General features: G+C 43.5%; 1 protein-coding gene across 6 annotated transcripts in view; it reads left to right on the top strand.

Moving 5' to 3' along the window:
- The window catches only part of GRHL2 (grainyhead like transcription factor 2), a 137,314-nt gene that overhangs the window by 92,802 nt on the left and 20,343 nt on the right, over positions 1 to 24,169 (top strand). For all 6 annotated transcript variants that reach the window (XM_053661208.1, XM_037133405.2, XM_053661207.1 and 3 more), the window contains exons 9-12: positions 10,949 to 11,107; positions 16,849 to 16,936; positions 17,727 to 17,866; positions 22,194 to 22,225. In XM_053661208.1, coding sequence (XP_053517183.1) covers positions 10,949 to 11,107; positions 16,849 to 16,936; positions 17,727 to 17,866; positions 22,194 to 22,225 — 419 coding nt within the window. The remainder of the gene's footprint in view (positions 1 to 10,948; positions 11,108 to 16,848; positions 16,937 to 17,726; positions 17,867 to 22,193; positions 22,226 to 24,169) is intronic.

Genomic DNA, 24,169 nt, shown 5'->3' with positions numbered 1-24,169 from the left:
ACATTGGATTTACAAACGAGATTTCATATAATTTTTGACATTGTAAGAAAATGCAAGGTGAGGAAACATGCTGATATTTTCTCTGGGCCCAGTTTTTCTTAAAGTTTTACTTTATTTTCCTTACACTGTTGCCTTTGTGTCTGATTTTGCTCTATATGAAGAGATATCACGTAACATCTGAGACCCAGTGCGAAGGCTGGAAACGTGGATGTGGGAGATGGGTCAGCCTGGTGAACAGGGAAATGCAAGTGAACGTCGGGAGTAGAAAGCCCTCTTCTATATGTTTACATTCATCCAGAAGGAAGAAAGTAAAGTAGCCACGTCACTGCCCTGGGGCTGCCCTGGACACAGGGCATTGGGTGTGGCTCCCATCAGGACTTGCTTCGTGTTGCGAGACCTAACTAGAGCCATTGTATAAGGATGGCTTGCTTTCCCCACATAGTGTCCAGGCCGCCCCTCTTTCGTCCCAGTGCTGTCTTTTCAAGGTACAATCCGTGGCCAGCAAGTCAGATTAGCTTTTCCCCCAATCAGCTGCTCGTGAATAGAAAAAACACAGCCTCTCTGTCCTCATTATCTCAGTTTTAGTCATTCAAAAGATGTGAAGGCAGTGCTTTGATTATGACCTACGAAAAGCAGTAAATTGGACAAAATAAAGGTGTTCTAACCTTTTTGAACACTGCAAATTATTCAGTCTCTTGGGGTAGAAAATAAGGTTATGCTAATTGAAGGGCTGACTTGAAATTCAGTACCAAATCATGGTGAATCTAATCAATTGTCTTAAATTTATTATTTCACTCCCTTCTTCCTTTTTGCTGTCTTTCAACATTTCTTTTTGCTCTAAAATATTGAATCAGCTTTTACTGGGTGTCAAGCACAATGCCTTAGCACATTACAATTTTGTAGGCTTGATAATGATGCCTGCCAAGGGGATGTTTCTAAATGGACTGTGTTGTCCTTTTGTCCGACTCCAGTGCTGGATACCAGGGAGAAGAGGAGATATATAAATATTGATTTGCAGGATGAAAAAAGCAACCAGCGCTAGCCAGGAGGCTCAGTTGTTTGGAGTGTCATCCTGGACACCAAAAGGGTTGCATGTTCGATCCCCCATCTGATCGTGGAAGGGAGGCAACCAATTGTTGTTTCTCTTTCTCTCTCTTCTCCGTCCCACCACCCTCTCAAATCCATTTAAAAAACCATACTCTCAGGTAAGGATTAAACAAGAGAGAGAGACCAAAGGACAAGCCAAAGGAGACGGTGCACCTGGTGCCCCGTGGCTCACGACCCAGTCCATCCCCTTCAGCTCCCTGGGGAGTTTCTGGTTTTGCTCCCGAGAAAATCTAGGGTGAACTGGGGTTGATATTACTGATTTGAAAAGAGTTACACTCTGCTCTCGTTGAGGTAGGACCCAGTTTTGGACCCAGGTTGTCTTATGGAAGGCTGGAGAATATTCTAGAGCCTCTTCCATGGTCTCAAAAGTGAGGAAAAGGCTGGGGGAGGCTCCTGGAAAGGGTCTTAAAAGGTCGAGGTACACACCGTGAAGCAGGGCAAATGGCATTTTTATGTGTTTGCTGGGGCGTGGTGTGGGTGATGGAAGCTTTAAAAGGGAAAGATAAACATTTGCTGGAGTCTTTGGTATTGAAATTAAACAAAGCCATGCCTTTGTTCCGGTTTTATAAGGTAATGGATGGCAGGAAAGGCTATAAAGCCGTAGTTAATTCATATATAGAGGGAGTAATCTTTGGAAGGCATCTCACTAATAAGATATCAACAGCTTGATCTTTTGTTAGAACGTACATAGAGTATCCATGGTTTCTGACCTGAATCCTGCTCAGGGCTCTGTAACTTATATGCATGAACTGTTGTGTGTGCGCAGAGAATTAGATTACAGACTTGGATTTCATAGACCAATGGTGTGTGTGTTAGTGCATGGTTAATATTTATTTAGTGATACCATACCCCAGGCACCCTGCCAGGTTATTTTTAAACATTACTCAGTATTCATATTTTTCAGTGGATGTAATTTTTCATGGAAATAATGAAGAATGAGAAAATCCCAGAGAGGTTAGCAAACTTAACTAAGGTTGACAGCTCATGCGTAGCCGAGCTGGAATCCCCACCCTGGGCTGTCTGAAGCATGTGCTATTTCCACACTGACTCTTTATATTGGGAGGCTCTAGTAGTAATATCTTCTACATTATCTCTGGCAAAAGGGCAGTTGTTCCTTTGAAGCTTTAGGCCTGCTGCTGTCATGCTCTAGGCCAGGCAGTGGAAACTCACAGACAGAGAGCCAGGCACAGTATCTGCTGTCAGAACGTTTTGGCCATTTTGGCTAAGCAGGGGCCTGAGACATAGCTGTAAATAACTGTCGTAATGAGGTAGAAAATGACAGTGACTCTAATAAACATGAAGTGCTAAGAGAGTTCTGGAGAGAGAAACTCTGTTTATTTAGAACATTTTCCCAACTTTTTAATTTAAAAAGTTTCATATGAAGATCAAAAGACTGGTGCCCTGACTGGTGTTAACTCGGTAGGTTGGGCGTTGCCCTGCAAACTGAAAGGTTTCTGGTTTGATTCCCAGTCAGGGCACACGCCTGGGTTGCAGGCCAGATCCCAAGTTGGGACGTGGGGGGGGGCAATCGACTGATGTTTCTCTCTGCACATCAGTGTTTCTCTTCTTCTCTTTCTCGCTCCCTTCCCCTTTAAACAAACAAACAAACAAACAAACAAACAAATACAATCTCTTTTAAAAAGACTAATACAATTAACATCACATACCCTTCACCTAGGAGGACTCATTAATTTTTGCCAGATTTGTTCCTTCTTCTTGTTCTTCTTGTTATTTTTGATCTTCTTGTTCTTCTTTTCTTCTACTCCTGCTTTCTGTCTTTACACACACACGTGTGTAAAGACACCCTATCCTTCACTTCTAAATATTTCAGCATGTAGAGAGGTCACCTTTCTGTGGGATCGGGGAAAACAAGGGAGGATGTGGCATATTGGCGTGTCCAACGGTCGGGTGCGATTTAGACATGCAGGTGTTGGAAAGAGGAGCAAACCAAGTAGAAGAACGTGTGCGTGAAGGTCCAGAGAGAGCAGAGCGTAAGAGCCAGGGGACTGTGCGGAGCAGCAGGGAAGGTAGAGAGCTGTTTGTTGGAGGGGCCGAGGGAAGTCCCAAGAAGGGATGAGATTGCCACAGAGGGAACTGGAGGGTAGGCAAAGAGGGTTAAGGTGGGACTGTAGACCCACCCAGCTTAGGGAATGTGGAGGAAGAGGAACCAAAGAAATAAGAGGAGGTTAGAAGGAGAGTAGAAAAGAAGTCTGGGGGGAGGAGGAAGAGGTGGAAGAGGAAGAACTGGCCGAGGAAGTCAGTGCTGTAGAGAGTGGCACCTCCTAGCCTGGGCCTCCGTGTGGAGCATCGGCCTCCACGTGGAAATTGTTAGGAGTGCGAAGACCTGGACCGCCCACCTTAAATCTACTGAATTGGACACTCTGGGGGTGGGGCCTCATGATCCACATTCTAGCAAGGCCCTGCAGATGCATAGTAAATTTGAGAACCCCTGCTTATACAGATGCTACTGAGAAAGCTGACCTTGATGAAAGCAATTTTAGAATAGCAAAGACAAAAGTCAGATTAAAATAATCAGTAATGTGGCCTGTTCACTGCCAGTAATTTGTGTGTGCACAGAAGCCGTGCTAACAGACTTGCGCTGCATCACTGTTTGTAAGATAAAATGCCGTATGGAATATATAAATATGTAAAAGACTGGGAAAAAACCTAATGTTAAAGAAATTGTTGGTCCATATTTCATGGATTTTTTAATTGCTTTTAAAATTATTTAGTTATTTAATTTGTTTTTAGAGAGAGAGAAAGGGAGGCAGAAATAGAGAGAGAGACATCAATGTGTGGTTGCCTCTCACCTGGCCCCCACTGGAAACCTGGCCTGCAACCCAGGCATGTGCCCTGACTGGGAATCGAACTGGCGACCTTTTGGTTTGCAGCTTGCACTCAATCCATTGAGCTACACACCAGCCAGGGCTCATGGAATTTGTTTTTAAACCTCACCTGAGGATATTTTTTAAATTGATTTTAGAGAGAGAGGCAGGAAGAGAGGAGGGGGGACAGAAACATTGATGTGAGAGAGAAACATTGATTAATTGTCTCCCATACACTCTCCAATCAAGGATAGAACCCACAACCCAGGTATGTGCCCTGAGCAGGAATCAAAACCTGCAATCTCTTAGGTGTACAGGACAATGCTCTGACCAACTGAGCCACCCAGTCAAGGCTTCACAGCTCTTTAAAAAAGAAAAGGGAAGAGCTAGCTTCAAAATTTGTCAAAGCAAGGTGCAGAATTGCATGTTTACTGTGCCATCATTGACACAGAAGACAAAAGCAATGTGCATTTCATAGCCTATTTCTAGAGGAATACAGAGGAAAACGAAGGGTACTTAAGAAACCCTTCTTGAGGTTGTTGGGGGAACAGCGCAGGGCAGGGTGAGATTTCCCTTTACCCTTTTATGACTTTTGAATTTTGTGTCATAGTTAGGTATTACAGACTCAAAACAAACTTTAAGTATTAAATATGAACAGAAGAGGTTTAAAATAATGACAAATGATCAGAAAATTGAGTGAGTGAGTCTTTCAGTCTAGGCTGAGATTCCTCCTCTGTGGGAGCTCATTATCTGTGGAACAGCCCACCCTGTTGATACGGGATGCCCAGAGTCTCCCTTCTGAGGTTCTGTTTCACAGGATCCGCCCAGATGACAGAGCGGGTGGCGGAGTCCCACAGTCCGAGGAGCAGTGAAAGTCCTGCCTGAGGCGCTTCTCACTGCTCTCCCCTCCGTAGAGCCTGGACTCGCCCCCTCTAATGGTGTTGGACGAAGATAGATTTCATGTTTTCTCCTTAAATATTTGTTTGCTCAAATTTATGCAAATCATAACTAATATACCTTTGGGTCCTTTGGCCTCAAAAAAGGTGTCAGGAGAGACCCCAGATAGGAAGCTATTGTCATGGTCCCACAGAAAGGAGGGCTTGAACTGGGGGACCAGGGACATGAAGGATGACAGCCTTGCAGGAGCGCTCTTGGAGGTGAAAGGCAGGACTGTGCCGTGGGGCGGGGCGGCAAGGAAGAGCTTGGAGCTGGAGAATAGGACCAGCTGGACAACTAGGTATCTGAGAAGAGAGAAACCATGGATGATAGATTTTCATGGTCCTTTACCGTTTAAAGCATGATGTCATTTTAAAGTGTCACAGTACCAAGGTAAGGATTGTTATAACTACTTAAAAGACGAGGCCCAGAAAAGTTAACAAGTCCAAGGTCATAGTGCTAGTATTTGTGCTGGGCACAGACCTTTTCTGAGCCTCTTGTGTTTTTTTTTTCTTGCTGTGCTTTCTTCTCATTTTGCCCTCCAGTTTCAGAAAGTCTTTCATCTGTGAGTTGATCTCATTTCATCCCTGCCTCTGAGGTTCATAGCTTCCACAACTCCCCCCTTTTGCCTCCGCTCACATCCTTCCTCTCTCAGTGTGAACACCTTTTCTGTCTTGGAAGAATGCCTCCACTGGGCCCTGCTGCCCGCCGCCTGTGCGCCTGTCCATCCCGCCTCTCTCTGCCTAACGACCAGCTGAGCTGCTTCCTCTCTCCATCTTCATGTCCTGTCTCACGTGCCCCGGAAGTCTAGTTTCCCATCTTCCCTCCATTTGTCTGGCCTTGGAGAGGGACACAGACAGGGACACAAACCCTTTTTGCTTCTGAACTTGGTGGCCTTTTCTCCTTGTCCTCCCTGCAACTTGGATGTCAGATACTGTGGCCATAGTTCTATCTGCCCTTGGCCTCAATGATACACACTTGACCTCTTCAAATGTCCATCATTTGACAACAGTGATATAAACATCTTGGTTGGCCTCCCCCTCACCAATTTCCCTTTTCAGGCTTTTTCAGAACCTCCCAACACAAACCCTCCTTTCCCAATAGGCTATCTCCTTCTTCCAGCTCAGCACTCCTACAGGAAATCTTCCCTGGCTGACTTGCTGGGCTTTCTCCTTTTCATCATGTTCGGATAGCAAGTGTAGCCTGGGGTATTCAACTCACTATCAAGTTATACACACTATACAACAGTGGGAACTGTCACAGCCCCCCTTTTCTGTAAAGGGAGGGTCCTGCCACAGGCTTCTGTATCTCCCATAGCATCCCTCTATCAGCATCTTCCACAGCGTGTGCGTGTGTGTTCATCTGTGTCTATAGCTTTACCATCTGTCTTTATCGCTGTCTATCTATTCCTGTATCTATACCTATCTATTTGGTGCTCAACTTATAGTTGTTGATATATAGGCAGGTAACACTTTTTGAGTATAAATCTGGTCAGAGAGGCAACCCCTACTGTACTGTCTCGACAAGTTCAGCTACTCAAGGCAATCTCAACTCTTAAGAGGTTTTGCTTATGAAAGCAAGAGCATAGATAAAGAGGGAAATGTGTATTTAGGAAAGTAATTTTATCTTAACTCATTGGACAAATATTTGTTGAGTATCTACCGTGGGCTTGGCACTGGGACTAGAGTGAACTTGGGGCCGACAAGGGCCCTCTTCTGATGGGCTCACAGTGAACAGATAGTTAAGCACTAAAGAGATGAACAATGAGATAAACTGGAAGGAAATAGAAGAGAGCAGAGTAACAGAGTGTACTACTGGTTGGAGGCAGAGATGGGAGGAGGAAGAAGCAGAAGACAGCTCTAGCCGGGGCAGTCAGGGAAGAGCTGACTTTGGACTGAAACCCAAATGAGAAGAAGCAGCTGGCAATGTGACGATTTGTGGGGACAGCACTGGAAGTGGAGGGCAGAGCAAATAGCAAAGGCTGTCAGCTGAGAGCATACTTCCTGTGTTCTAGAAATGGAAAATATTGAGTACTAAAACAATATAGAACACTGTGGTGGACTACGTGAGTAAACCCAATGTGTATGTGTGTATACAGATGTACCCATAGTGTCGTAGGAGAAAATGAAGAAATATACTGTCGTGTTTTAAATCATTCCCTAAATGTGCTTATATAAATAGAGGTGTCAGGAAATCTAGGAGTTTCCTCCATCCTCAACAAAATAGCATGCTCTTTGAGGGCAGGGTATCTAACCTGTCAGTCATTCTTATTTCCCACCTCCTAGCATGATGTCAGGCTCTTGATAAATATTTGATGAATGAATGCATGAAGAAACAAATAATGCCCAAGACTGAGAATTCACACATTAATATTGTATACTTTTTGTCTATCTTTCTGTCTTATTTGGTATTGCATCTGCACCCAATACAATCATATAGAATGGAAGAAAAATGCTGAAATATAAGAAAACCATTTGAAGGTCTTTGATGATTCTAAGAACCAAGAAGAAAACAGAGTAGGGAAATTGACAAGACCACACTTTTGTATTTACACATTGTCTGTGCTTTAGGGTGAAAATGCTGATTTTATGACTCTGTAATTTGGAGGCTAGTGCATGTGCCATTTCTTAGAAAAGGATCTCAACCTAAGAAAATAGTTTTTGTAGTCTGTAATTGGAAGGATCTTCTTGAAAATGCAAAACACAATTATTTAAAGAGAAAAATACTTTCCACCAAATCATGGATATATTTATTGATTTTTTAAATTTCAAATTGTATTATAAATCAAAGATCGGCCCATTTATTTTAATGGCAAACTCTCAGAAAAATCTTGGGAGTTAATAATCAATTTAATGTAGCCATTCTAAAGCCCATCACTGATCTATTTTATTTTAATAAATCTTACTACCCATACTGCACAGCTGAGAGGTATCAGAACCTGGGCAGAATCACTGGTCTTTTTGCAGGAACTACAAAGTGGGAATTATAATTCATATGTAAACACTATTTTATTTAAAAATGTCTATTGTCATGGCACTGCCTTTATTTCTGGAAAGGTCTTGGTACGTTTTGAAACAATCTTTCTATCTGACTCAATCTTTAAACCAGTGACGGAATTAAAATCATTTCTACTGTTGGCCTGGATACACCTGTTTTAGTGAATATGTTTTTGTTTAAATTACATACTGTCAGAATTATAGGAAAACAAATAACTGAGATTTTGAAAATAATTGTAGGAACATATGTAACGTTCATAACTTTGGGGGGACAGACCAGTTGTCCGTGGCACTTAAACCTGCTCCTTACATAACCACGGCTCTGACTGAGGTTAAAAAGAACTTTCTGTGCCTGACATTTGGATGAACATTCGGTGGGGAAAGCATATCTTTCCCTGAGTTTCTGTAATACACATTTACAAACAGTGCTTTGTAGATAAACTTCCAAGTAATTCGATCTCACCTTCGCCTGCCGTGCCTGGAGCTGGGACATGGTTGGGTTTGCAAGATGAAACAAATTCATGCTTATCAGTTCCCAAGCCAGGGTTTTAGTTAATGTGCTTCTGTGCCTTCCCACTCCCACCCACTTCCCCAACTGCAGTTAAAGTTCAACCATTTGGGTTTTGAGTGCACCGCAGCGAGACTATGATTGATACCATCAGGTCTGAAACTATACTTTGCTATTATAGGGTCAGGCAGCCAGGCAAGAGGAAAGCTGTGCCAACCCTATCATATACCCCTGCCTCTAAGGAGGACTCTGGGAGGCCAGCACCACATAGCAAAGGAGGCCAGTTCTCGTGCTGTTTACTTTTCATAGACTCAGGATGCCATGTCTCAAAGAGAGCCCATTGGACCTTCTACGAAGAACCTTTCTCTATTACGGGACCCAGTCTGAGTGTTTCCCGGTGAAGTCCAGCGTGTTGTAGCTCATTTGACCTTTAAAAACCTTCTTTACTGGGTGGCTGATTGTTAAAGCTCCTCTGAGGAGGAGTGGGTCTATTAATTGTATTGTTTTGCCAGTAAACACCTGTTATTTCAATAGGCCTGTCCTTCGGAAGTGGCCTTTGTAAATACATGCATTCCATCAGCCCAGCTCTCTACGTTGAGACTCCAAGCTGACAAGGCCACAGTGAATACTCTTTCCTGCCTGTGGAATGTATGCCCGCTGTGAGTGCTGTATATAGACAACTCAGTGAGCCAGCCACGAATCCTAATAGCTTAGGAAATATTTACCAGAACACTTCTCTCCTCTGGCTTTTGCAGTGCTAGGCAGACTTTACGAGGGATGGAAAAATAACCAGTGTGGTTGAGACCCCTGTAGATTACAGCGCCAACAGGAAGGTTAGCGCATGAAATACGTGGCCAAAACAGTGAACGACTGCATCGCTCACCAGAGTGGGCGTTTGGTTTGCTGACATAAAGTCATGCTCCCATGTTTTGGCCAAGATATTGCCATGCCAGGAATAACAATAAAAGAAGTCAGGTGTCACTAGGAGAGTAGGTTTTGTTTTTTGACCTGTCTTCTGGCCTTGACTGCTGTTGATGTGTGATGCCTTGCTAATGTGTTTCTTATTGCCAGGTAAGAGGCTCGCTCACAAAGAAAAGGAAAAATAATCATGATATAGAAATAGCACTAAAAATTAGATATCTGGTGTATAAATTACCAAAAGCCTACAGGCATTGAGCTGGTAATTAACTGGGTCAGGCCCGGCAGTTAAATTGACGATCTGAATGGCTTTGAAAACGTGGCTCGTAGCCTTGGCTCTTTCCTAGTGGTATTGCTGGGAGGTGTAAGGCTTTGTTCAGGTCAAGGGTTTGGAGGCGAATGAAAATTTTTGGGGGACCAAATAAAACACGGGGCAGATAATAAATTTGATGAAGTGGCTTTCAGAATGCACACATATATGATTTTAAGTTTAATGTGAAGTAAAAATAATACATATGGTATTAAATGAAAATAGGAGTATACTACAGAACACCTGTTTTTTTCCTAGAGACAACTCTTAATGTTTATATAGTTACCATGTGAATCTAGGCACTGCACTCTATTTTACAATAAATTGACTTTAAATGGTATATTGACATCTACCCACTATGTAAAATGAGGGTAAATTTAGTCACTCATATTCCTCCCTCTATTCTCCTCGATATTTTATAATAAAATTATTATTTTTAGTTCTTCTATTGGTCAGTGCTATAATCTCTAATAATTGTTTCCTTTTTTTCATGAAATTTTTTGTTGTTTCTCTTGATGGCGCATGTGGTTAGCTGAGGCTGCTGGTGCCTTAACTACATTGCTGCCCTCCTGTTTCCTGTCCTGCCTTTGCCAGCTCCTCTCATACTTTTCCACTTCTTCTAGAACAGAGTTTACATTCCGATTTAAAGGGAAAATTGAGAACCAAAGACGATACAGAACTTGCCCGAGGTCTCTTGGCTGGTTTGGATTAGAGCTGGGGCTCACGCTTGGTGCTTTAATTCCCTCTCTAGTGGGTTTTCTACAGACAGACTCATTGGTTCAGTCATCAAATATGTTTATTGACCACCTGTTCTCCACCATGAGCTGTATTAGGTCTCAGTAATATAAGATGATAAGAAATGCTCTCAAATCTCATACATAACAGCTACGTAGGAAAGATAGATATGTAAACAAATAACTACATTTCAGTATAATAATGCAGAAGGTGTTATTTAGTGTGTGTGTGTATTTTTTTACCCCACAGGTCAGAGATTAGGAAAATTGATATAATTATTAGAAGTCACAGCTTTAGCATGTTAAGGAAATAGTGTTTTACTCAGCTAACACTGCATGTTTGAAAAATTAGTAAGCTTTTATCAGTGTACTCTAAGAAAAGTAATTTTAATTGTTTTAGATTAAGTATGAAAACAGTATTTTTATATATTTACAAATTATGTAATTTGTTATATTTTATATGCTCAAAATGTTCTTATATCAAAGTATCCAAATATTCTTCAGTCATCTTTATAGATTAGTTTTGTATTCTGAGTTCTAGTCCTAAGCTTGTGAATTTTTTATTGGCTCTTTTCCCGGTGACTGAAGAACCTTTTTTCTTTCTCCTCCCTTAGATTTTCATCACTGTGAACTGCCTGAGCACAGATTTCTCCTCCCAAAAAGGCGTGAAAGGACTTCCTTTGATGATTCAGATTGATACATACAGTTATAATAATCGTAGTAATAAACCCATTCATAGAGCTTATTGCCAGATCAAGGTCTTCTGCGACAAAGTGAGTAAAGATGACAGTTTGTCATAAAGGTATCTTTGTTATTAGACATTACTTTTAATGAACTTCCCCTCTTGTCACCTTTTCTTGTCTAGTGGTGTCAAAATACTCACCAGTCACGGGGGAGTGGTAATCTTTCATTCTCAGTTCCTATTAGATATCTAGGGAGTCATCAGTCAACTGTATATTTTTTTCAATCATTTTTATGACTAACTTAATACCTAACTGACATGGTATTGAACTGAGTCTGATTCACTCAGGTAACTGAAATAATAGGTTAATAGTTTATACTGGGTCTAGGTCCTGTCCCGGAACAATCAATGTAACCTTTGTTACTCTGTGGGTTAAATGAGGTCTCATTTAGAGGTCTTTGGAATGGAAATGGCACCTAAGTGCATTAGTAAACATGCACTCTGGAGGAGGTACAGTGTTTGAATCTCTCGGGGTCAGGCCCTCAGAGACAAAGCAATTAGATAGCTAAGCTTAAAATCCCATGAGTGTGTGACACGAGATCCCCATCCCGACTATTTCAAGACTTGTGTGTTATCAGCATCTTTATGGAAAGCAAAGGGGCCACTTGACTGTGAAAGAGCAGGACACCTACAAAGTTGAACCACGGTGCTCACTGGAGAGTGGAGTGTGCTGGGTGAGGCCTACTGTGCTGTTAAAACCTCTGCAAGGGCTGCTGGAGGGAGAGTGTAGGGAGAAGCGGGTTCTGTGAACAGACAGCAGAGGTGGTCACAGGGAGAGATAAGGAAATACCCGAACTAGAACTGCACTCAGTTTACGGACATGCAGCACAGTGGCAGATACTAAAATCTAGTGTAAGCTTTCAGGTCCTGACAGTTTCAGCTGGGGCCCATCGGTCAGCTGTCAGAGCAGCAGAACGCCCTCAGGGACAGAGCCTCCTGGGTCCGAGGGCAGTTCAGTCAATGGGCAGTGGTTGTGTAGATGAGAAATCAGCGGGCCAGCCAGCCCAGAGTCCCCCCCAGTGAAAATGAGAGGAGCCGCATGCAAATAACTCCTGGGAACTAGTAGCTTTATACATATGAAACACCAAAAAAATGGCAAGGGACGATTTAAAAACCTCAACAAAGAGTCAAGGTCGACTTTCAACGCAAAACAAAAGAATGCAGTTACATCTTTAAATCAGCATATTAAACAGTAACAGAACATTTTAAATTGAGGTACAACATGGAATTTTAAAAGTACAACGGAAAGAGCATTTAAACAATTCAGGTTCCCCTCCTTGATCCTGGAGTCCCCCTCCCTAAATCTCCCTTTTGCAAGTGAGGAGTAAAATTAGAGGCAAGGAGAGAGAGAGGGGCAGAATGAGCCAGAAGCACTGGGCAATCAATCCATTTACCTTTATTTCCACAGCTAGTGCTTAAAGGATACTGGTATAATTGTTTTTTTCTTCAGTGTTGTAATAACTCTAAAAATCAAAGTTAAAATGCAGAACGAATAGGAAGTATTGTATTATTGTTTATATATGCCCTAGAATAAGGACTATAAGAACCTAAGAGAGAAAATAAAATGATCGATTATGCTTTTTGTTTGAAAATATTTTTAAAAGCATGTCTAGTAAAAGGGAGAAGGTGGAAAAGAGGATTGTGTGGGTTTATTCGAAGCATTTGTTTCCAAAAGTCAAAAAAGGGTAATCACAGCAAGGAAAGAAATGGCTGAGAGAACAGCTCATTTATATGTGCATGCTGGTACTTGTGTATAGGAACTGGAATCATATTAACAAACACTTTGTCGATCAGAAAATACATGGTGTTTCCTATAGCTCCTATTTAATTTATTTTAATTTTTATTTTAAAAATTATTTATTTATTTATTTTTAGAGACGGGAAGGGACATAGAAGAAGAGAGAAACATCAATGTGTGGTTGCCTCTCACATACCCCTTACAGGGGACCTGGCCTGCAACCCAGGCATGTGCCCTGACTAGGAATTGAACCAGTGACCCTTTGATTTGCATGCCAGCGCTCAGTCCACTGAGCCACACCAGCCAGGGTGCTATAGCTCCTATTTTAAATATCAGTCTAATATGTAACAGTGCTAACTGGAAGGAAATGATAGCGGGATGTTGGGAAATGTTGTCATTTGTTGCAAGTTGCTAGTGATGTAGAGTTTCTGGTGGGTAGTTTTTAACTTATATATTCTGATACTGAGGATCAGAAATTTAGGAAGAAAGGAAGAAATCTTACAGGACAAACAGAGTATTTTATCCTTCACCACTATTAATATTTCTAATAAGCTAAATATAAAATCTTTTGCGGCAATTTGTCATTACATTTGCAGCTTTGATTTAAAAAACCAGGCCACACTCACTCCTGGAAGATTAAAGAGAAAACGTTCAATATTTATACTTTTCAAATGGTTGTATAATTGTAAGTGATGAGTTTGAATTATTGAGAGCAAAAGAATGAAGAGATCTTTCCTTTGAAAACTGTAAGTTTCCCAATCCCAGTCCAGAGTGTTAGATGGCATTCTGTACTAGCTGTGGTTCTCCACCTTGAATTCTAGGCGATGCGCCTGTGAGACTGCAGAGGGTGAGCGGGTTGTCTCTGTTTGTGGTGTGACCCTTCTACTGAAGCGCCGCGCATCCATTTAGGCATTAAAAATTCAGGGTCTGTCTACATCTGTCTAAGTATAGGATCTGTCTACCTCTACTTAGTACCTATGTCTCAGTCTTTATATCTGTATTTAATTACTTCCATTATCTTTCATGAAAAACAAGAATGGAACAAATACAACCAATGAGACAATTAAAAAGCTACTACAAAAGTTAAAACAGACAAGTATCAAATTCAAATCAAACTACCATAAGTAGTTCAAAGATCCACTACACAAAGATCGAAAATATGGCGTTGCCTTGACCAGCACGGCTCAGTTGTTTGTGCATCATCCCACAAAGTGGAAGGTTGCCGTTCGATTCCCAGTCAGGGCACATGCCTGGGTTGCAGGTTCAGTCCCCAGTTGGGGCACGTATGAGAGGCATCAAAGTTCTCTCCCTCTCTTTCTCCCTCCCCTCCCCTCTCTCTAAAAATAAATAAATAAAATCTTTTAAAAAATATGGTATCAGTAACATAACGAATGAAGCAGGGAGTAAGAATGAAATCCTCACAGAATATATTCCAACTTAAACTTTCAGCTTAAAATAGACGGTCAGGATGGCTACCATCAACAATTCGACATATTAGTGCAGTCAAGGGTGTGACGAAAGGGGACCCTCGTGCACTGTTGATGGGATTGTAAGTTGGTGCAGCCACTGTGGACAACAGTACGGAGTTTCCATAAAAAATCAAATATTAGAGATGTCATACATTCCAGCGATTCCACTTCTGCATATTTATCCACAGAAAAAAAAGAAACACTAATTTGAAAAGGTACCTGCACCCCCATGTTCATTGCAGTATTATTATCAATAGCCAAGATAAGGAAGCAGCCTAGATGTCTATCAACAGAGGAATTGATAAAGATGCTGTACACAGATAGGGCAGGGCAAAAGTAGGTTTACAGTTGTTCCTATGCAAACTGATGCAGTCATTAATAAACAATAATACAAGAATAAACTGTTTTGCATACTCACAACCGTAAACCTATTGTTGCTCCCCTGTGTATACAATGGAATACTACTTGGTTATAAAAAAGAATAAATCTTACCATTTGCGACATGTGGATGGACCTGTAGAACATTATGTAAAGTGCGATAAGTCAGACAGAGAAAGATAAACACTGTATGATCCCGGTTATAGGTGAAATCTTAAAAAAATGAATAAAGAAAACAGAAACAAGCACAGAGAAGAAGCCGTGGTTCCGCAAAGAGAAAGAAGGTGGGAGGATGGGAATTAAAAAACAAAACAAGAATGGTATCAGTGCAAACAGTAACTGTGTGTTTGGCAAAACTTGAGAAATAAAGCCACAGTCTTATTTTTAAATAGATTTTTTTCTTTTTGTTAATTCTTGTTTGGAGTGAGATTTTTAAATTTTTTTCTCACTTTTAATTTTTGTTTGGAATGGTCTTGGAGGCAATGCCTGTTGAAGATTATGGAAAACCTTACAACCCCCCCCTCCTGGTACCTTGGCCGACTTTAAATGGATTAAAGCACATTTAATAAATAAATTTAAGAGAAACAGTATGTGTCAAATAAAAACCAAAAATAGCCATGACCTCTCAAGAGGTGATCGCAATATGATCAGTAAATCTTCAGGCAAATTTTTTCAATTCGATGCTCCATAATGAACATTTAGGTGGGGGAAATTTTTTCAAACGGCAAGTTTGGTATTTGTCCCTAAGTATACAAATGATGCTCTTCTGGAAGAACTAGACTGTTTTACACTTTAATAATTGTGGAAGGAATGTTTTCTAGAAGTTTGGGGTCATAACAAATCAAAGGAAGGAGAGGAATTCTTGGAAGGACAGGGCCAGGGAAGCTCCCTCCATCTGAACTGAATGCACCAAAGCCCCCCCGGGCCATCGGGAGTCGGAGCTTCATTTTAGAGACAGGAACTGTGGTTCTGCCCAGAGCATTTAGACACCATCAGAACTGCCTTCCATGCTCATAGCGGGCCATGTTTTACATTAATCTTTTATGTTAATGTCTGTGAAATAATTAGTAGGTGACTTTATTGTCTAAAAATCTACATTGAACATATCAAAATTTTGAACAGATGAATTCCAGACCTTTTCCTCCTAGAAATATTACAAAATAAAACATGAATTTAGCAATAAAATTGCTCGACAAACCTTGGGGTGTGTCTTGGGTGAGTTATAATTGTTATAGGTAGATAAAAGTTTCACATTTCTATTTACATTAATTATACAGAGCTCCAAATACATATAAAAATGTCATATATGGATGCAACAGAAATGAAGGATAGGATCCTTTTGCCTGTATTTCACACCCATTGAGTGGAGAGAGAGGAAGGAAAAGGAAACTGTCAGAGCATCTGTGTTTGCAGGGAGAGAAGAAACTGGTAGCAAAGCTGACGTAGAAGGGTGACCAAGGAGAGGGGGGGTCATCAGGGGATCCTCAAAGGCCAAGAAGGAAAGCGACAGAAGGTGATGGTAAACTGGTTAAGTAGGACGGGATTTGGAAGGGGAGGCAATGAAAAAACCAGATCACAAGCAACAGAGGAGCAAAAAAGGAGGTGAATGGACCACACTCTTTTCTATTTGGTTGAGTAAGCACTGTCTCCAAGGCTCCATAAACATGAAAACAACACAAAATCATGCTGTAGATACAAAGGGATCTTACATCCTGTCTGTATGCCCTATGCCCTCTGTCACTTCCATTGCTGTAATGATTATAACAAGTTCCATCATAATGGGCAAAGAAGAAGTGTTACAGGAAATTCACACTCAGCTTGAATGCTCTCCCCAGGCCTAGGGATGATGGTCACGGGCCAAGGCTTCATCTTAGGACATTTATTATAATCACTCATGTTACCGAACTGGCTTCACTGGGATGGGGAGCTGGGTCTGGGCTTTCGGTATGGTTTCAAACTGAAGTTGTCTAAATAGTCAAGATACCAAAAAAAGGGAGGAATCTGGGAGAAGCAGGATCACTCTCAGCCTTAGAACCAAGCCCGCCCTCACTGGAGTGGTGGCAGCGGGGCTGCCGCCTCACCTTCTCCCTTGGTTTTGTCTCCGGTCTCTGTGGTTTGTGTGCAGCAGTGCGTTTGTGTGTGGGGGTGACATGCCCGGCATTGTCTGTATTTGTTTCTCCCCATCAGGGAGCAGAAAGAAAGATCCGAGATGAAGAGAGGAAGCAGAACAGGAAGAAGGGGAAAGGCCAGGCCTCCCAAGCCCAGTGCAACAACTGTGAGTATGAGAGGGGGTGGGGTCCCCTGGGCCCGCTAGGGAACAGGCGGGGAGCAGTGGGCTGCAGGCAGAACTGCAGACTTGCAAGGGACTGCTTGCTTTTCCCCAGCAGTAGAGGCAGAGTAAATTGTCCCAGTGAAAAGCAAATACAGTCAATGACCACGGAGTGTTTGCACTAGGAGGGACTTTGTCATTATCATAGAGACCAACACTTTCCTTCTACAGACGAGAAATCTCAGGCACAGAGAAGGGGGCTGTGTGAAAAAGGTGGAGGGATTAAATGAACAAAAAACTGATAGACATAGACAACCGCGTGGTGGTCACCAGAGGGGAGGGGGGTGAGAGAGATAGAAGAGGGTGAAGGGGCAGTAAATGGTGATGGAAGGAGACTCGACTTTGGGTGGTTGTACAATGTAATTCCATTGTAATGGAATTACAATATACAGATGATGTGTTATTGAATGGTACACTTGAAACCCATATAATTTTATTAACCAGTGTCACCCTAATAAGTTCAATAAAAATTAAAAAAAAGAAATCTAGGACACAGAGAGGGACAGGAGGGCAGGAGGGGCCCAGTGCTCTGCCTCGAGAGTGCTCACTGGAGGTCCAAGTTCTTCCTGTTGGTTTGGCAGCGGGAAAGTGGGGGTCTTTCAAGTGTGTTCACATTTATGGTGTTTGGAAGGCTTCCCGGGAGAAGGTCGTGAAGGTTAGCTGAGACCAGAGCTTTCACTGGAGAGCTCTTAGTCATGAATAACGCTCTCATTTTGGGGTTTTTGATCACATCCAGCCTCTGAAGGGAAGCTGGCAGCGATGCCTTTACAAAAGAAGAGTGACATCACCTACTTCAAGACAATGCCTGATCTGCACTCGCAGCCGGTCCTCTTCATACCCGATGTGCACTTCGCAAACCTGCAGAGGACAGGACAGGTATGGGCTGCCTGCTGACGTCTCCCCGCCATTGTTCCGGGGGCTGGTAGGGCCTTAAGAGAGAATCGCTTCAGACAGTGCTGACCTTAAAAACGAAACCGGCGTTCCATGCACTCCACAGAGTCGTTCCCTACTGAAAAGGGATTTTATACAAAGGAATGTTTCAGGAGAGGAAACCAACCTAGTAAGGGGAAGAAGAGAATGAGCTGAAATTAGTGAAGTGTTGACAAAGCTACGAAAGAGGAAGGAATGTTAGAAGGCTGATAACCTGCAAGAAGTTTTGCTAGTCTCCTCACGTGGGATTAGCCTGATGCCATAGAGCTCTCCCTAACGGAGGGAAATGGAACTGCCTGTAATTTCAGAAAGTTTCACGAGAAAAACTCCATGATTAAATAAAGCCTTGTCGACAATTTTCCCTTTAGTAAATTAACAGATCCCATTAAATAGCTAAATCAATTGACATCAAAAATGATATTGTAGACAAGCTCTTTAAAAAACAATTTCTGTCTCCTAGGTATATTTACAAGTGAAATGAAAGAGCTAATAGTAAAATAACATAAAAATCTAATAATGAACTCATTACGGTAGCTCAAATTCCCATAGAGTATTCTATGGTCAATAAAGTTATAGCAATGAAAACTATGTTGCAAAATGGGAACTAGTTATGACAATCTTTAGTGAAAAAAAAGTAGAATACCTATCTATTCTACACAGTAATTCCAAATGTAGAGCTGAAATTAAAAAGAACAAGGACAGTTATAGCCCTTGATGGTGGGGTTACAACATATGAATAATTTTTTTCTTTCTGCAGTATCTTTTGTATTGTTTATTTCATGTGATAAACAAAAGATGTGTGGGGGAAAAAAGAAAATAATAATGACTTTCCTAGTACTTGCTAGAATTGTCTCTCACTACACCAACAGAGTTTTAGTGCACCTCGCCTTGGTTAGTTTTCTTTAATCCCAGAATCCTTTGAAGGAAGTTCTGTTTTGAGGAAGAGGGGCAAACTGATGCACTCAATGTTCCCTCCATTCCGAGTGTTTAGACACTCACTGGAACTGGCCTTAGTCTGGGAGGAGAAGCCACTCTTGGTGTCGCCTTCTCCTTTTAAGAATATTTTGTCCCCTGTGTTGTTTTTGGTGAGTGTGAGACAAAGCAGCACACATGGCAGGGTAACACAACACCCATAGCTTTTTCTTAGGGCACATTCCGCTAAAAGCTAATTTGACATTCCCATCTTGTCCTATTTGTTTGATAGGAACAGGGACACAAAAGGGGAAGGAAGAATGTTACGATTTATCAAGATATGCAGGCCAGCACTACATTTTATTTTATTTTTTAATGCTCAAGCACATACATGGTGGTGATGTATGTAGTGACAGTCTCCGCTGCATGGAGTCCTACAGAGTTAGGTTTCCACACCTACTAGAAGAGAGGATCATTGAGGGAGGTTGTTTTCATTGTCTGCCGTCATGATTCTGGTTTCAGTGTCATGTCAACGCTGACAGCCTGACCTACTCTCTTGGCAACATTTTTCTGAACCATAAAAAGCTGTAAATGACTCTTACAGAAAAAGGGACCCAAGTTGGCTTCCCATGAGGGTCAGCCTTCTGCCCTCACTGGCCACCTCCGCGTCCTGAGCTGGGCCCCCAGCCTGTGGCTGAATCCAAAGGGAAGGAGAGCTCTTTGCTTTACTGTTGGTTGGTTTCAGCAACGGCAAACCCTGTCACCAAGCCATAGGTGAAGTTGGGTCTTGCTATCTGGGCACACCCTGGCAGAGCCCACGGGCTGTCCCTGTGCCCTCAGAGTCAGCTTTACAGGGTCAGGGAGGGAGCCTGCTTGAGCTCTGGGCAGCCAAGGGGCACCTCAGCTGGACCCTGGCACCACGCGTGACTGTTCTGTGGTCGGGCAGCTTGCCGGACCAAGGAAAGAAGCGCCTAGTGTGGCCGGTCGAGCCTGTCAAGGATGCCTTTTCTTAGAAGAATTAGAAGCCTGGGAGATGGGTCCAGAAGCAGGAGGGGAGACAGCAGTGCCATAGGGTGAGAAAGAGGCATGGGGCAGAATTGGGCAGATTTGGGCTTGCTAAACAAGAGCCAGCAGCGGCAGGTGGAAGGATGGGCCAGTTCTGCCCTGGGGGGCGGGCGAGGCGGGCAGGGGAAGGAGGTAAGCGATAGTGTGAGCTCAGTAACCACCACAGGCAGGTGCTTTGTTGGAACCAGCCACATCACAGCCTTGCCCAAGTGCAGGGCAAGGAGCCCTCTAGTTCATTCAGACAGACTCTCGAGTGACACTTACAGGCACCCCAGCCATGTTACAGTGATTCCTAGTCAGCCAAGGACGTGGACCGGAGAGGCGGGATTTTCCCTCTCAGCCCACTCGGACCCTCCTCCCCTGCGATCTCACTGATTTGCACATGGACTGGAATATTTACCAGATGATTATCAAAAACTAATTCTAGGGGACAAATCCACTGTGCAAGGACCATGGAGATCTTCAGTCCCCCTCTCTTCACATTAAAGTGCTGATATTCCCTGCAGCTTTTGTCCAGAATGCCTTTAAAAACAAACAGTAAGGGAGCTTGGGAGAAATTGTGGGGTGCAGAGGCATTATCTTTTGGGGTAGTGTATACCCTGCCTGTGTCAGCCTGGGGGTGCTGCTCCTCCCTCACACCCTCCGGAGCCATCTCCCCAGCGGTGGCTGGTAAGCTGTCTTCCTCTAAAACACGGAAGTTCTTGGCAAGAATCAGGTTCCAAAGTTCCATTCCAGGTCTTTTGAATTAAACCCCCTGCAGGGGTTCCAGGGATGTGCATTGATGACAAGGCCTCCAGAAAATGCTTATGCACTCTAAAGTCTGAGAAACACTCTACAAATTAGTGCAGTAAGTCCTACAACTAACAAAGAAGAAAGAGTGGGTCGTTACGCGACAGGAGAAAGGACCTTGCCGGAGTGGTGATAGGGACTCTGCCATAGAGGCCATTCAGGAGGGTCCAAAAACACTTAAGAGAAGGTCGCTCCCATGTCTGAGTTGCCAGCCAACTTGGCAAAGAGCTGTCCACCACCTGCCTTAGAGCCAGGCAGGCAGGTGCTTTATGCCACATGGAAAGAATCCAGCCAAACTCAGACCCACATCAGGACCTTCGGACCAGAAATCCAGTTGCATAGCCAATGCTGTGGCCCAGACTCCCTCGCTTACGTGGGTCATTCCACTTGCCTCTAGATGGACAGTCCCATTTCTAGTGCATCACAATGACAGAGTCTCGGATGCCACACTGAAAATTGGAATTGGGGGTGGGGGGCATCTTCCCTTCATCGTTTTCTATTTGAGAAGAAACAAAATGTGTACTACAACAATAGACACAAACATATTTAAAAGGAGAACGTTCCTCATGGAAATCTGAGCTTCATGATCGGAATGACTCTTCCCCAGGAGTTACAGGTAACCGGCCCCGCTGCACAACTAAGTCCAGATTTGGCAGGGTGTCTGTCCAGGCACAGCTGTGTCTCTCCCAGGGAACTGGGGCAGGGACAGTGACAAAACGCACTAGAACTAGAGGCAACTTTTGAAGTTAATACGTGAGTGTCTGATAGTACCTTGGGCATTGTTCTTCACCCAAATGGAAACAGGCCCGGAGCCCACAGATACAGCTCATGAAAGGTCTACAACTGATCTTCGTAAGGAATTGGGTCAAGAGAACCTATGTACCTAGCAGATCCCTGCTGCAGTTTTCCCGTTGCTTCATGAAATAATAAGGATGCTTCATAATCGCTCTAATTCTGAGTGTGCTTACCAGCTTGGAGACTGTTGACTCCCAAATTTCTGAGGTTGCCAGGGATTCGGGATCTCCAAGGAATAATGCACAGAGGCCTGGGGTCACCACTGCCTGGCCACACGACCCTCTGTCTTTCTTGCTCCCCTCCATCCCCCAAGCACAGTGCCCAGAATCAGCTCACCCGTGGACCCGATGGGACCGCTCACTCACAGGCCCTGCTCTAGAGCCCGTCTGAGCAATGATTTTCAGATCCTAGGAAAATATCTTCTTACTGTCCAAAGCAAGATTTGGCTTAGAGCTAGAGGTAATCTGATCAGACCAACTGGAGGAGGAAATGAGGAGATTTCCAATTTTATTTCATTAACGTATAAGAATTAACCCTGTGGAGAATAGGGGGTTAAATATGTATTTCCTTCGACACACACATACACAGAACCAGGAAACAGATTTGTCTGCTTTTGCGAGACAGTGTGAAGCTTTGGGACAGTCCGGGCCTGGTGCACCGAGTTTCCATTCCTGTCTCCGACCTGCCGTAAGCCTCTCGTTTTGTCCCACAGGTGTACTACAACGCGGATGACGAGCGAGAAGGGTAAGACACTCACTTCTTTCACTTACACACCCAAAGTCAGTGCACTTCAGTAGAAATGGCTCTTCACGCCGAGGGTAACTGTGGGTGGGGGGTGGGCTGCCTCTCGGCGCCGGACTCCCAGCTGAGAAATGTTTGATTCTGGGCACTCAGAGGAAGGTTGAGGGGATACCATTTTCTGTCTAAATCTCTTCTCCCTATTCTCTCCTTCCTCTGATCTATCTTTGAATCACTAGCTATTCTTCCGAATGACACATCTCTTTGATTACACCTTTTTACCGATCGCCCAGTTACCAAAATCATTTGTTTGGCCTCAACACAAGTTCAAACTGAGCTTGAGGCAAGAGCCAAGGAGGCAGCCTGCCTGCTCCCGGTATTACCTGGGCCACCTGCAGGTACCTCCTGAAGCCCTCGCTCTGGGCAGTGAGCCAGGTGGGCTGCTGGGAGGCTGAGAACCTTTTCAGTGTCGGTAGGACTGTGGGTAAGAGAGAACGCACTGAGGCTCGCCGGAGGCTCCCAGGGTGCCGTGCGCCAGGACTCGGCCTCCTGTTTGCCATCCACAACTCGTGTTACAGGCTCCTGGAATTTTAGAGCCAAGAAGGACCCTTCAAGCTCATTTAACTGGCCCTCTCTCTTAAGCAATGTAACATCTTCTGCCACATCCTTGAGCAGCCAACTTCCGCTTGAATATTCTCAGTGATAGAAATGTTCTGAACATGCTTACTGGGTGTGAGGTAGGTCTTGGTGAGGGATGATTCCGGCCCCCAGAAACTTAGTTTGTCCACTTCTTCTGACTTCTAGTCATTGGCTCTAGTTCTTTGTGTGACTGGAATGCTGTTTTTTTTTCTTTCTTAAACAACCTACAACGATATTCATTTTTCAACATCTACATTATGCTACCTAACTGTACCCAGAATCGTGGTTTGCATGACATGTGTATAACTAAAAATCTCTAGATTGATTTTTTTCAAACTGTAGTCAAACCAGGGCTTCCTTATTCTTATATAATTGATATATTTACTCACAAAACATTTCAAGGTGAAGTAAGTACAGGAGATATTGCTGGGTCACTTCCTGGAGCAGAGGTGGGAAAAATACACCGTAAGGACCCAGTTAGGCCTACCACTTGTTTCTGTGTTGTTCACCAATGTTTTTATTTTATTTTATTTATTTTGTTTTTGGAAAGGGGAAGGGAGGCAGAGAGGGAGAAACATCAATGTGTGGTTGCCTCTGCACGCCCCCTCCTGGGGACCTGGCCCGCAACCTAGGCGAGTGCGCTGACTGGGAATCTAACCAGTGACCCTTAGGATCACAGGCCAACACTCAACCACTGCGCTCTGCCAGCCAGGGCGGGTCTACCAACATTTTTAAGTGGTTGAAAATATTCAAAGGAATATCGTCTAATGTGAAAATGATATGAAATTTCATTAGAACACAGCTGTGCTAATTCCTTCGTGTCTGGTCCACGGCTGTGCTCGTGCTACCCCAGCAGAGTTGGACACAGCAGAGCCTAGAAAGCCTGAGTGCTGACCGATGTGCCCTTTGCAGAAAGCCGAGCGCCCCTTCTGTGCTGAAGGACAGGGATTCTCAAAGGAGCCAGCCCTTCCCCAGCTCGCGAGAATCAGAGCCTTCTCCAGGATCTGACCTCTCAACTCTTGAGCTCTGCATTTTCCAAACATGTGATTAGATTGTTCTTTTGACCTTGACACATGGGTAATCACCAGAAATGATTAGCGTGACCAGTCCTGTTATTCACATATCTTATGAGGGAAAAGGTGGCATCATGGGAAGAACAAGGACGGTGAGCTCAGGAAGCCTGTGTCCTGCACCTGGGCTGCGGCTTCTTAGTGTGAAGCCGTGGGCCAGCTCCTTGACCCCCGCGCTTTGGTCTCCTCCACCGTGAAATGAGGATTTTGTTTTTTCTGCGGAAACTTAGCAGCCCTTTGT

The sequence above is a fragment of the Artibeus jamaicensis genome, unplaced genomic scaffold (genome assembly GCF_021234435.1).
Source record: "Artibeus jamaicensis isolate MK-2021 breed Jamaican fruit bat unplaced genomic scaffold, CSHL_Jam_final scaffold_916, whole genome shotgun sequence".
NCBI classification, from domain to species: Eukaryota; Metazoa; Chordata; class Mammalia; order Chiroptera; family Phyllostomidae; genus Artibeus; species Artibeus jamaicensis.
Note: the sequence above shows the minus strand (reverse complement) of the source record. Positions and strands in the feature narration are given on the sequence as shown.